The 15270-nt window shown below is 42.0% G+C and overlaps 1 protein-coding gene across 1 annotated transcript in view; it reads right to left on the bottom strand.

The window, feature by feature from the left end:
- Positions 1–14088, bottom strand: part of LOC310962982 (glycine receptor subunit beta-like) — a gene marked incomplete at its 3' end in the record, with an annotated part of 302029 nt that extends 287941 nt beyond the window's left edge. The window contains exon 1 of the mRNA XM_083935608.1: positions 14006–14088. Within this exon, the coding sequence (XP_083791734.1) occupies positions 14006–14024 (19 nt within the window). The 5' untranslated portion in view covers positions 14025–14088. The remainder of the gene's footprint in view (positions 1–14005) is intronic.
- Positions 14089–15270: the final 1182 nt, after the last annotated feature.

Here is a 15270-nt window from a genome sequence, read left to right as displayed (position 1 = left end):
AACAGACTCAACAAACTGATCAGGAAGGCTGGCTCTGTGATCGGCTGCAAACAGGACACTCTGGAGGCTGTGGTGGAGAGGAGGACACTGAAAAAACTGTTATCCATCATGTATAATCCTCTCCAACTCACACTGGTCAGACAGCGGAGCACCTTCTCCAGAAGGCTGCTTCAGCTTCGCTGTCGTAGCAACAGATTCAGGAAATCTTTCCTGCCACAATCCATCACTTTTATAATAACTCTCTCATCTCTGCCTGACAGAGAACTCTGCTCTCTCTAATGTTTTTTTGGATATGTTATTATCGTTATAGTATATTTTGCATATTTTACTGTATATATTATTGTTTATTGTTTATAGCACACTATGCACTGTATATGTACACTATGTATATATTGGATTCTATTTATGTTATGTACAACGTTTTTATTTACTGACCCACTACTGTTGTTACAAAATAATTTCCCAGTCTGGGATCATTAAAGTAATTCTCTTCTATTTAGTTAAATATATATGAGATTCCGTCACGTGAAGGAGTAAGGAGGGGCTGCTGGTAAGTGTGTGTATCAAAGCTGCAGTGGAAACACAGGATTACTTTATTATTATCTTTTTTTATTAATTTACTTTTAAATTAATTTAGTCATTGTACTAAATCTGCCTATTCTTTATTTTTAATTTAATTTAGTAAATGTACTAAATCTGCTTTATATTTATTTATTTTTAAATTAATTTAGTCAAAGTACTAAATCTACTTTTTATTTTAAATGAATTTGGTCAATGTACTAAATCTGCTTCTTGATTGTTTATTTTTAAATTAGTTTGGTCAATGTGCTTAATCTGCTTCTTATTTGTTTATTTTTGAATTGGTTTGGTCATTGTACTGAATCTGCTTTTGTTTATTTTTAAATAACTGTTTGTTGCTTGTTGTTACGGTAACAGGAAGAGAGAGAGTAACCGCTTAACATTTAAAAATCAACTAGTTCTACTCAAGCACTCACAGCTCTCCTTCTTTCAGCCGCTTTCTTGCTAATTAAACATTAGACGCTGTAAGCTTAGCTTCTCTGCTGGTGATGGCTTCCCCCGCTCTCTCTCTTGCTGGGAGTGTCTTATGTTTAGCTACTCCTCTGCCTCCTTTAGTGATAATGGTAAATGTAATAAGTGTAGTTTATTTGTAGCGCTGGAGGAGAGACTCAGTGAGTTAGAGGCACGGCTTAGCACCATGGAAGCTCAGTCTTGTGCTACAGTAGCTAGCCGGCCACCTATATCATTAGCCGGTGCAAAGCCACATAGTGTATCGTTGGCTTCTTCTAACCCTCCCCCGGCAATCCCTGAGCAGCCAGGGTCCTCCTGGGTGACTGTGAGAGGAAGGCATAGTTCTAAATCGAAGCCCATGGTTAACCATCCACCCGTACACGTTTCAAACAAGATTTCTCCACTCAGTGACACACATGCTGAGGAATCAACACTGGTTATTGGCAGCTCCATTCTGAGAAATTTGAACTTAGCGACACCAGGGACCATAGTAAAATGCGTCCAAGCGGCCAGAGCGGGCGATATTGAGTCCTTTTTGAAACTGCTAGCTAAGGATAAACGTAAATATCATAAGATTGTCATTCACGTCGGCGGTAATGACACCCGATTACGTCAATCGGAGGTCACTAAAATTAATGTGGAGTCGGTGTGTGCATATGCAAAAACTATGTCGGACTCCGTAATTTTCTCTGGTCCGCTGCCCAACTTGACTTGCGATGACATGTATAGCCGCATGTCATCATTCCGTCCCTAGCTGTCTGGATGGTCGTACATAATTGGTAGTCTTTCTGGGGAAAACCTGGTCTTATTAGGAGAGATGGTATTCATCCTACTTTGGAGGGCGCTGCTCTCATATCAAAGAACCTGGACACAGTTGTTAGCAGTCTAAAACCATGCCAACCCAGTGTTGAGATCAGGAGGCAGAGTCACAGTTTAATACACCACTCTGCGCTGCCCTTATTGCAGGTGCCCAGGAAGCAAAGTGTCAGTCTAACACACCTCTCTGCGCTGTGGAGCCTTTTCCAGCTCAGTATAGTATACAAACGCTGTGTGCCCCAAGATCATTTAATTAACCAGATCAAAAATGAACAGAAGAGGCGTTATACAGAAAAACTAGATACAAATCAATACCAAATCTGCGATCATGCAACAGAATCAGAAAATAAAATGTGGACTTTTAAACATCAGATCTCTGTCATCTAAAGCTGTATTAGTAAATGATTTGAAATCAGATAACCATATGGATTTACTCTGTCTGACTGAAACCTGGCTGTGTCCTGAAGAATATTTTAGCCTAAATGAATCCACTCCTCCCAGTCATATTTAATGCCTTATCCTAATATTCAAGATTCCTGCATTAACATTAGTTTCTCTGAAATTGATCAGCTTGCAGGCTCACTACGAACAACCCTTGACTCTTTTGCTCCGTTAAAAAAAGAAGATAATGAAACAGAGGAAGTTAGCTCCGTGGTATAACTCACAAACCTGTGAATTAAAACAAGTATTGCGAAAATTAGAAAGTAAATGGCGCTCTACTAAATTGGAGGAATCTCGCTTAGCTTGGCATGAAAGTCTAAAAACATATAGGAAGACCCTCCGTAACGCCAGAGCAGCCTATTACTCATCTTTAATAGAGGAGAATAAGAACAATCCTAGATTTCTTTTCAGCACTGTAGCCAGGCTGACAGACCTGATTAACATGTACTCATTAACATGTACTATTTCAGCATCAAAGCCCTCTACTTGTCTCCTAGACTCTATCCCAAGTGTTACCTATAGTTAGCACTCCTGTATTAGATATGATTAACATGTCTTTATCAGCAGTTTATGCACCACAGTCTTTTAAAGTAGCTGTAATTAAACCTCTCCTTAAAAAGCCCACTCTTGATCCTAAGGTACTAGCCAACTATAGACCTACAGTATATCTAACCTTCCTTTTCTTTCTAAGATCCTCGAGAAATGAGTCGCCAATCAGCTGTGCGACTTTTTACATAATAATGAGTTACTTGAGGATTTCCAGTCAGGATTTAGAATGAATCATAGCACTGAGATAGCACTGGTAAAAATTACTAACGACCTTCTAATAGCTAATAGCTTCTAATAGCTTCAGACAAAGGACTTTGTACTTGTCTTACATGTCCTTCCGGTTCCGGCGCTGTGTAAAGCGGCAGCCAGCAACAGTTGCTCTCACTCCTTTCCACACTTTTTAGCTATTTTATCTTATTTTACTGTCTTTTTATTAGTGCTTTTTCCTGTAAGTCGTCGTGCTAACCCTAGCCAACTATTTTCGTTAACTTTCTTACATGTTTTTTGTCCGTTTGTCTCATTCTTGGGACTATTTTTGCCGGCCGCGTCTCCGTCTGGACGCAACAATGCGGCGGCTCCATTGTTTACACCCGTGAACAGCTGTTGTCGCTAGCACCAACGGCGCTAATGCGGGAGAGGCCTGAAATCCCCACAGATCTGAGGAGAAAGTACAGGGGATGTAAGGCTAGACGTAAACACCGGGAAAAGAAGAGGAGATACAAACCATCTCTCCCTTCCATCACCATGGGGAACGTGAGGTCGCTGGCTAATAAGATGACGAGCTGGCGGGTCTGGGGCCTGTTTCACAAAGCAGGTTCAAAAAACTCTGAGTCTAACCCGGAACTCTGAGTTGATCTACTCTGAGATAGGAAACTCTGAGTTTTCGGTTCCAGAACAGCAGATTTGCGTTAGGTTGATCAACTCAGAGTAGTTTGACCTGGAGTTAAGCGCGTGCACCACAAGTAAAAAAAGACTGCATCAATGGAGCCCTGATTCGACGAGTCACCATGGCAACGGGGAAGCGAAGGGCTACGCTACCACTGGAATTGGAAATATTAATGCGCTCATACGGAGAGTTTGAGCATGTTTACACCGCTGCAGCAGCAAAAGAGAGGGAGACGGTGCGGGAGAACATTACCGCTCGGGTCAGTGCATAAGTTTAAATGTAGTCCAGTTGCATTAACAGTAATATCACAGGGGGAACTGCATGAGTGGGAGCCTATTAATTTATTTCATTTAAGTGCAACCCCGCGGGGGAGAAGCGCAGCTTAAGATGAAACATAAAAACATTTTTCTAACAGGTAAAACCTCAGCACAGTCTCATGGTGACGCTTCATTTTGAGCAGGTTTTACATCGTAAAGTAAATATTACCGTAAGTGGCTGTTTTTTATACAACATATCAATGTTGTATAAAAAACTCCCATTTGCAAAAAAAACGCAGCGCAACACAATATCTGCTGTGATATGAGAGCATGACTGGTTGTTAATGTTGGAAATGTAAGGAGGGGTGAGATGGACTGTGACATGAAACGGTGTTGTGCGTATTCAGCCCCCTCGCATTATAGGTGATATTCTGGATCAGAAGGCTGTTGTTTCCACCTATAGGAGTAGTTTATATACCGGTAACCCAATTAAAAGCACACACTTTTGAACCTATGAATTGCAAGAAAAGCTGGGATTATATTTAGAAACGCTAAGTCAAATACATTCAACTTGCTCAAAAGATCCATTTCATTCATTTTATACTTATGGCTGCAGTATATTAAGGACGTCTATGCGCGGTCTGATAATCATCTCCCGACGAATATTTAATTCTCTTTGAGAAATGCGTCACCTTCATCCACGGGATCGTTATCAAAAGAACATGCCATGGTAGTGTAAATATTCACCACTTAATATAACTTCTAATGTAGGCCTACTGAATGATTTTAATACGTTGTATACAAAAACTCCCGTTTGCAAAAAAACGCAGCGCAACACAGAATATCTGCTGTGATATGAAACGGTACCGCTCAAAAAGAGAATTGCCTGGAAATGCAAGAACATCTATAATCAATAGTTTGATAATCATCTCCCGACGAATATTTAATTCTCTGCGCAGTAATGCTGCAGCTTCATCCACGGGATTGTTATCAGAAGGACACGCCATGGTAGTGAAATAGTCACCACCTAATATAACTTATAATGACTGAGGTTTGCAGTGATTTTCTGAAAAAACAGACGACAGAACTATACTACGCCAAAACTCGCCCGCTGACTGAATGAATGAGGAAATCAAACCCTGTGTGTGGCTGAAAGAGGACGGAGACAGAGAGAAACTCGAGGTTTTCTGAGAAAAACCTGGTCCCGACCAGGTTAGTTTCAGAGAGCATGTTACCATGGTAACTGACCGAGAGGTTAAGTTACCTCTCTTTGTGAAACAGGCTAGAGTTACCCCTCTCTCTCTGGTTTGACTTACCTCCCTTTGTGAAATGGAAAACTCAGAGTTTCCCTCATTTCAGGGTTAACATACTCAGAGTTTTCACTAAACCTGCTTTGTGAAACAGGCCCCTGGTGAAGACTCAGTGGATGTATCGTGTGAGCAGTGTGCTGTGTTTCACGGAGACATGGCTCCAAGAGGACATCCCGGACTCTAACGTAACTGTGGACGGCTTTCAGACTGTTCGGGCGGACAGGAGTCACAGTGAGAGTGGCAAGAGGAAAGGTGGGGGACTTGCTATTCTTATTAACAACAAGTGGTGTCATCCTGGACACGTTACTGTAAAGGAGCGTGTGTGCTGCCCGGACATTGAGTTGCTTGCCGTGAGTCTGCGGCCATATTATTTGCCGAGGGAGTTTTCACACGTGATCGTCCTGGTTGTTTACATTCCGCCGACTGCAAACACGGTGCGCCCGAGTGACGTCATCCACACCGTCGTCACGGGCCTTCAGACACGGCACCCAGACGCATTCATTGCAATATCTGGGGGCTTCAACCACATCACTCTGGCTGCAACACTGCCCACTTTCAAGCAGTTTGTGGACTGTCCCACCAGGGAAAACAAGACACTGGACCTGCTGTATGCTAATGTTAAGGAGGCTTACAGCTCCACTGCCCTTCCTCCTCTTGGAAGATCAGACCACAACCTCATCCACCTGCAGCCCCTGTATAAGCCCCAAGTCCAGCGGCTTCCTGTGACCACCAGGACTGTGAGGAGATGGTCACAGGAGACTGATGAAGCTTTACAGGACTGCTTTGAACTTACAGACTGGGATTTGCTCTGTAATTCACATGGAGAGGACCTTGATGATCTCATGGACTGCATAACAGGATACATCAATTTCTGTGTGGACAGCGTTGTTCCTACAGTGACTGTACGCTGTTTCCCAAATAACAAGCCGTGGGTCACCAGAGACATCAAGGTCCTGCTGAATGCGAAGAAGAGGGCCTTCAGAGAAGGGGACAGAGAGCAGATGAGGCAGGTCCAGAGGGAGCTTAAAGAGAGGATCCAACAGGTCAAAGATACCTAGAGGAGGAAGCTGGAGCACAAACTCCAGCAGAACAATTTAAAGGACGTGTGGAGCGGCATGAGGAGCATCACTGGCTACAAACCATCTGGTAGCCAGACAGTAGGAGGTGGTACTGAACGTGCCAATGAGCTGAATCTGTTCTTCAACAGATTTGATGAAAGGGCTCCGGACCACCCCCCCGCGGCTCCTCCACAACCATCTACCTCCAAACCTCCAGCCCTGCTAACACCCCCCCTCCCCCTCAATTCCTTCCTGATTTTGGCCTACCTGTCCCCTCCCCCCCGCCATCACCTCTCTCCACCCCCACCAACACACACAGCAGACAGACCTTCACTGCAGAGCAGGTGAGGAAGGAGCTGTGCAGACTCAGCCCAGGCAAGGCAGCAGGTCCCGACGGTGTCAGCCAGAGGGTCCTCAAAGCATGTGCGATCCAGCTGTGTGGAGTCCTGCAGTACATCTACAACCTAAGCCTGAGTCTTGTGGAAGACATCCTGCCTGGTACCAGTACCAAAGAAGGGGCGTCCCAGCACCTCCGAAGACTACAGACCGGTGGCGCTGACGTCGCACCTGATGAAGTCCCTGGAGAGGCTGGTCCTGTCACTTCTTCGGCCCCTGGTCAGCCCATCACTGGACCCTCTACAATTTGCCTACCAGCCGAGACTAGGTGTGGAGAACGCCATCATCTTCCGGCTCCACCGTGCCTGCAACCACCTGGACAGACTGGGAACCACGGTGAGAATCTTGTTCATGGACTTCTCCAGTGCGTTCAATACCATCCGGCCTGCTCTGCTGGGACGTAAGCTGATGGCGATGCAGGTGGACCCTCCCCTGGTTTCCTGGATGACGGATTACTTGACGGGTCGACCACAGTATGTCAGACTGCAGGACGGAGTGTCTGACACTGTGGTCAGCAGCACTGGAGCTCCACAGAGAACTGTTCTTTCCCCATTTCTGTTCACCCTGTACACCTCAGACTTTCAGTTCCTCTCTGAGTCCTGCCACCTGCAGAAGTTTGCTGACGATTCTGCAATTGTTGGCTGTGTCAGTGAGGGAAAGGAGGAGGAATACAGGGGCGTTGTGGACTCCTTCGTCGACTGGTGTGCCGCTAATCACCTGGTTCTAAACGCCACCAAGACTAAGGAGCTAGTGGTGGATTTCAGCAGGAGTAAATCTGCCCCCACACCCATCTCCATCAACGGCGTGACTGTGGATGTTGTCCAGGATTACAAATACCTTGGAGTATACCTGGACAGAAACCTGGCCTGGTCCAAGAACACTGAGGCTGTTTACAAGAAGGGCCAGAGTCGTCTCTATTTCCTGAGGAGGCTCCGGTCATTCAATGTATGTAACACAATGCTGAGGATGTTCTATCAGTCGGTGGTAGCCAGTGCCATCTTCTTTGCTGTTGTGTGCTGGGGCAGCAGACTGAGGGCAGCAGACGCCAAGAGGATCGGTAAGATCATCAGGAAGACTGGCTCCGTCCTGGGGTCAAACTGGACTCTTTGGTGGAGGTGTCTAAGAGGCGGATGCTGTCTAAACTGCACAGCATCCTGGACATCTCTCACCCTCTCCACCAGCTGCTGACTTCCAGCAAAAGCACCTTCAGCCACAGACTCATTCTCCCCCGGTGTAATACTGAACGCCGGAGGAAGTCTTTTCTTCCGGCGGCCATCAAACTTTATGATTCATCTCCCCCTGGTCAGGTAAGGAACAGTGGACACACTGTGTCCTGAGAAAATGTCACTTTGTCACTTTATATCATCACTGCACCACTTTATTCAGTTGTACTGTCACTTACTCAGTAAGAAATGCTGCTACACTTTACACTGTCACTTTATACCACCACTACATCACTTTATTTTGTGGTACTGTAACTTACTGTTGCTACGCTGTACACTGTCACTTTATACCACCACTACTTCACTTTATTTTGCGGTACTGTAACTACCTGCTGCTACACTTACTGTGCTTTAGGACATGCTGCTACTTTTCACTGTGGTTTACTGTAAGTTACTTCAGTATGAAATGCTGCTACACTCCACTGTGCCATACTTTCACTTAGTTCTGCAGGAAATGCTGCTACATTTTTAACACTTATAACTTATCGCTCCTTCTCACTTATTTAGTTTGTACTTATTTCATTTCAATCTGCGGCTAAACAGCAAAGTGCGTATTGTTGTATATTGTTTATACCTATGCTTAACCACAATGTCTGTTGCACTCTGTCACACTTAGTTAATTGCTTGATTTATTTTACGTTAGCTTTAATTTGATTTGATTTATGTTTTTATGCTTATTGTTACTCTGACCCTTTCCAAACTTTGTATTGAAACTGTTGCACAATAATTTCCCTCGGGATAAATAAAGCTTCTTGAATCTTGAATCTTGAGATCTTAGTGCTGCCTTCGACACTATTGACCATCACATCCTGCTACAGAGACTGGAGCATCTAATTGGCATTAAAGGAACCGCACTGAGCTGGTTTAAGTCATATTTATCAGATAGATCTCAGTTTGTACATGTTAATGACAAATCATCCATTCCCACTAAAGTTAGTCACGGAGTCCCACCCATTCTATTCACATTATATATGCTTCCCTTAGGAAATATTATAAGGAAGCACTCCATAAACTTTCATTCTTATGCTGATGATACACAATTATATTTGTCGATCAAACCAGATGAAACCCATCAGTTAGATAAACTTCAAATGTGCATTAAGGAAATAAAAAGCTGGATGACCTTCAATTTTCTGATGTTAAACTCAGATAAAACTGAAGTCATTGTACTTGGCCCCAAAGGCCTCCGAAACTCAATAGCTAAAGACATTGTTACTCTGGATGATGTTGTGTTTTCCTCCAGCACCACAGTAAGGAATCTGGGTGTTATTTTTGATCAGGATATGTCCCTCGATTCTCACATAAAATTTACGACAAGGACTGCATATTTTCACCTGCGTAATATTGCGAAAATTAGGAACATTGTGTTTCAGAAAGATGCAGAAAAACATGTCCATGCATTTGTTACTTCTAGGCTGGACTACTGCAACTCCTTATTATCAGGCTGCTCCAATAAGTCTGTTAAGAGTCTCCAGTTGGTCCAAAATGCTGCAGCTCGTGTACTAACTAAAACAAATCGAAGAGAACATATTTTTCCTGTATTTGCTTCTTTGCACTGGCTACCTGTAAAATCTAGAATAGAATTTAAAATCCTTCTCTTTACCTACAAAGCTCTTATTGGTCCGGCTCCATCGTATCTTAAATAGCTCATAATACCGTATTACCCGACTAGATCGCTGCGCTCTGAAAATGCAGGGCTAGTTTTCGTTCCTACAGTCTCCAAAAGTAGAATGGGAGGCAGAGCCTTCAGCTACCAAGCTCCTCTCCTTTGGAACCAACTCCCAAGTGTTGTTTGGGAGGAAGACACTATCTCCACATTTAAGAGTGAACTTAAAAACTCTTTGATGAAACTTATAGTTATTGCTGGCTCAGATTTGCCTTGGACCAGTCCTTAGTTATACTGCTATAGGCCTAGGCTGCCAGGGGATTTCCTGTGGTTATGTCCCTTGGGACACCACCCTTGACAAAGGAAAATGGTAACTAATGTAATTGATTAAGTCACATGAAATATACTAAAGTAATAATTTAGGAATATAATTGATAATTAACTCAATCAAAATCCCTGTCAATAGCTAGTCAGTTTTAGGATTTGGAAGTTCTACCTAGAAGAGATTGGTATCATTCACTTTTGTGCAACATTAAATAAACAAAGATATTCGTAAACACAAGAATGTATTAACAAAATAATAAAAGCAAACACAAAAAAACACAATAGGTCATCCACACATCCCAAAACGATCTTTTTCCCCCTTGTTCTTAAAAATATTTTGATAAACACGGCATTGTCTCAAGAAAATCTGTGTACTCAGGAAACCATTGAAACCCATTCAAAACACTTTAATGCCAATGCCAGGCCTGCATGTGCCGCTGTAACTGCCACAGAAATACACCAACAACAGAGAAGAAGAGACATAAAGCTTGCATGCTGAGACAAGCAGTGGACGAAGATGGGTCGAGAGGTGGGGCGATGACATCATCGACTGATGACATTAACATGGTAATATCATCAGTCCTATGCCAGATTTGACCAATTGCAGCGAACGCTTAGTTCCCTGGGTGGTGTTCACAACGTGGTAATAACAATGAAGGAACCTGGGAAACTCAGTTCAATGGCTGACCTTAGTTGATTAACAAAGGGTCAAGTGTCTAAGTCCTTTGTTTGGTGGGTTTGTTGGTCTGTCTATCTGTCTTTGTGCCTTTCCTGGCAGGCCGGCACGTCAGACCGGACCCACCATACAATCTGGTCTGTCTTAGATTCCTGCTATAGTGCACAGCCCTATGCCAACGCTTCTTCCTCTTACTCGTGGAGAGCTTTCTACGCTCACAGGTAAATTTTTCTGACACTTGAAGATATGCAACATAAGATGTTAAAAGATACTGTAGGCTAATGGCTTACATTTACTAGTGTGCAGAACACTCTGACTCTGGCTTAGTGTATATGAAGGGTGCCATATCATGTATAGCAATTGGACGATTTCTTCATATTATTATAGCATACTTCTCTCAATCATAATGATCCATTGTAGGCCTAGCTAGTGATGTCCAAATGAAGCTTCATGAAGCATTAGTTGTATTTGTTGAGCCCACTAGATGGAGCTCTTGGTTTAAAGAGAAAGGCTCAATGAATGGTGATTCAGTGTGTTTTCAACCCTTTGTTGAACAGAGAGCTCCATCTAGTGGACTCAGAAAATAAAGATAATGCTTCATGAAGTTTCAATTGGACATCACTAGGCCTAGCCTATAGTAAATGGCTGTATGGTTTAAATGTACAAGGATATACTTAAGCCCAGTAATACTTGTAGCCCAGGATGTCCTGAAAAAAATATGTTTATAGCTTGACTGCACATTACAGGGTTAATGTTATACAAGCATTATTAGATAATAAATCAGGAAACTGAGTAAGCTAAAAGATTGATAGGTTTTATAGGTAGCTAACGCAAGGTAGCTATCAAGCATTTTTGACAGCTGCAATCTACTTAAAAATGTATGAATAGTGAATCTTAAAAATGTTGAAACTCCATCCTGGCAACTCCCGGCTCCCTGAAGGTTCGTGTACGTTTTCACTGTTTGTTTGTTTTTTTGTTAAAATCAATGAACTAAAAAACAGAAATGCCACATTTTTTCTTTTTGTTTTTGATGTCAAAATCAAAAAACGAGAAATGAGAAAAAAAAAAATTCAAATAGACGGCCTAATATTGGTTTTTGATTATTTGTTTTGTTGTTACAATTTTTGTAGAACGAAATGAAGGAAAGGTGGGTCACTCGTATTACAAAATAAAACTAACCCATCAAACTAAGATCTCATCCAAGTCACTGAGGCCTTACAGACAGACCTCTTTAAATTCAAAGTCCCAATCTCAAGGCTAAAACATAGTGAAGTAAGAGGCCTATAACAGCCAGGAGTCAGCCAGTCAGAAGTAATGATTAATGCTGAATACACATTAAGGGTTAAATTATGACCCTTGCGTTATGTTTTTGGCTAGAGGGGATGAATGTGATACATTAAAATGTGTAGCCTTTTTTAAGGTTTCAGTCATGTATAAAAGGTTTTCATTTAAATATATAGCCATATAACTGAATATAGTGCGGCTGTTGATGTAATGACATGTTTTAAGTTTGGCAAGTGAGTGGATGCTTTTAACGTTTTTATTTATTTCTTAAAAATTACAGTTTGGGCCTTTTGACCTTTATTAGTAAGTACAGCTGAAGCTCAACGGTAAAGGGGAGAGAGAGAAAGGATGTTCATGACATGCAGCAAAGGGTTAGTTTCAATGCCCAGATATAAGCATGTTATTGAACAATATCAGCCAGAGTAAATAAAATGTGGGTATAAAGGCCTGATTCACCTGAAGACATTTTTAGAATTGAAATCCTGTTTTAATTTATTTAAGGCCTGCTGGTCATGAAGCTGTTGTAAATATTCTTCTCTTTTAGCATTCAAGTCAATGTTCTGCAGCCATAGTTTCATTAATGTAGGAAATTTATGGAGTTTATTCATGCTATTAAATGTATGTCTTTATATGTTGTAAAAAAATTATGGATTATCCTCTTTTATACAGTCTATCATAGAAACTCTCATACTGCCACCTACTGGTAGAGATGGTAAACATAAACACAACAACCCAACGCAATGAAAGCCAAATTACGGTTGAAACACAGTCAAATATCATGGCTAACAATAACCATAATTACTTGAATTTAACCATATTAAGATCTGTATTGCATCAAATATATATAAAGATACACGCTATCTTTCCATCTAATCTTCAAACCGAACTACATCTTCAAATCTGTGTACCCTTAACTGATTTTAAAGATCTGGTGAAAACTCTTGATTCCAGGCTCTCCGTGGGCAAGTGTTTTAGAATAAGTATGTTTTTGTGTTTTTATTTTGCTTATTATTTGTTGTCAGATTTTTTTACTGTAACTGTATTGCAGATGTCTTGGGCAGGTCTCCCTTGTAAAAGAGATCTGTGACCTCATTGGGACTAACCTGGTTAAATAAAGGCTGAATAAAGAATTATCGGCTATTTGGTATGGACATATCATCTAGGCTTTTATTTTGTAATACAAGTGACCCACTTCTGGGTCACCTGTCTACCGTTCCTTCATAGCATTCTTCAAAAGTTGTAACGACAAAACAAATAATTAAAAACTAACATTAGGCCGGTTTGAAATTGACAAACAAAACAAAAAAACAGCATTTTTTTTGTTTATACTTCAAAACGAAACATTGTATTTCCGTTTTCTTTCTCATGGGTTTAAACGAAAAAGAATGGTCGAAACGTACACAGACCCATGAGAGCTGTCAATGAAAGTCCAGGGGCTGCATCCCCAAAGTATCAAAAATGTTCTCTGCGAACGTAGAAAACCACTCCACAAGCGAGTGAAAGAGCCCTCTCATGTGAGTGTATAATGTGATGAAAGCACAGAAATTACCCTTGAGCAGTGAAGCTGCCTCTCCCACGAGCGAGAGCAGATCTTTTTGTGCTAAAGGGATTTTAATCTGTACGCGATGGTTAATATCTGCATGTATGAAACCACATACATCCTTCTTTCTTTTTTGTGAGCAGGATTAATGGCCCAATTTTACCCCCTTACATACAGCCTATTAGCCCAGCTATAGAGGGTGTGTGTGTGTGTGTGTGTGCGTGTGGTGGTGGTGGGGGTGGGGGAGGGGGGGGTACCAAAGTACTGCAGCATTGGACTACAGTGTCAAGATGTGATGACACAGCTCACTGAAGCTGTTGCGATCACACACGCACACACTGACATTGCACTCTATCTGATAACAGGAAAACTAACAAGCAATGTGTATGCATCCCTTATATATACATACAAAGAAAGGCTCTCTCAAACACATACATGCACACAAGGACAGGACAGCACCAAAACCCTGGGCATTGTCCTTCAGTATGAGGTAACAAGATCTAGTACGCTCTCTGTATTACTCTTTCTCTCTCACACACACAAATGCTATGCTCCACAACTGCAACTGCAGAGAATGGACAGAGACATTGCATATTTCTTTGAGTCTTACCTTTAGTGTGTCGGATCATCAGTTCTGCTGCAAACAGGGAGTCAGTGGTTAGTCACTGAGATGCTGTAGCCTGAGACTTTATGTTCTCTCTCTCTCTCTCTCTCTCTCTCTCTCTCTCTCTCTCTCTCTCTCTGCTGAGCTGTCCTGTATGTGTTCCTTTAGCTGCACTGCTCTTGCATCCTATTCCAAGTTCCTCTATGATTGCCTAAGGGGAAGTAGTGCAGACAAGTATTTACAGTGGGGATTGCTCTAAGACTGCAAGTCACCAAAAAAACAACCAAAAAACCCTACTAAACTGACTAAATATGCGCTAGAAAGCCTTCATCTTTTGTTCAGAATCAGCTACTTATCCGCTCCTGCATGATGATTGGATGAGCTGTCTGAGGCGGAATCCAGCTTAATGGGCGAATCAGCGATCTTGGAGAATAAACAGCAAGCGGAGCATTTTCCAAGTTTTTCATTCCATTGTTCTGAACTGATCCAGAGAATTTACCAATCCCCAGCAACTTTGTCTCCCAAACGAGCAGCAGCAGCTGCGGAGCTTCTCCCCCCATCACGATCACTCACCTTCACAGCAGCTCCAGCTAGGCCAAGCTCATTTAAGTAGCCTAGCTCTGCTGGGCATTGAGAGGACAGTGGTCAAGTCCCTGGAAAAGACGCCTAATTGGTACGACAAGGTCACAGATCATTTTCTTGAAAAGGAACGAAGGGTACAATGTAAAAAATGTCTGTAAATTTTACAGTGAAAAACTGTAAAACGTAAAAAAGACCGTAAACTGAAAAAGAGTTTATCACAGTTTTTCTAACAGTGAAATACCGTAAATATATAGAGTTGCCGAAACAGTATTTTTTGCAGTTTTTTACCATAAAAAATACATTAATCTACTGTTAAATAATCTTGCACCGTATTAATTACTTCAAAATACCATAATATTTAGAAGAGCCAAAACTGTATCTTTTGCAGGGATTTTTTGTAAAAAATATACTTTATTACTGTTAAAGTTATTAAGAATTGTGCAAATTACGTAAAAATACTGTAATATTTACAAGAGCAATAAACTGTAATTTTAACACAAATGCCAGACGCCATCGAATGTGAGCATTTGCCCACTCAAGTCTGTTACGGCGACGATGGTTATGCGAATTGGTTATGCAAACCAATTGTTTCAGCAGCTGTCTCAGTGGCTGGTCTCAGACGATCTTGGAGGTGAACCTGCTGGATGTGGAGGTCCTGTGCTGGTGTGGTTACACGTGGTCTGCGGTTG

The sequence above is a fragment of the Echiichthys vipera genome (assembly GCF_963691815.1).
Source record: "Echiichthys vipera genome assembly, chromosome: 2".
Lineage (NCBI taxonomy): Eukaryota > Metazoa > Chordata > Actinopteri > Perciformes > Trachinidae > Echiichthys > Echiichthys vipera.
This window is presented reverse-complemented; position numbering and strand designations above follow the sequence as displayed.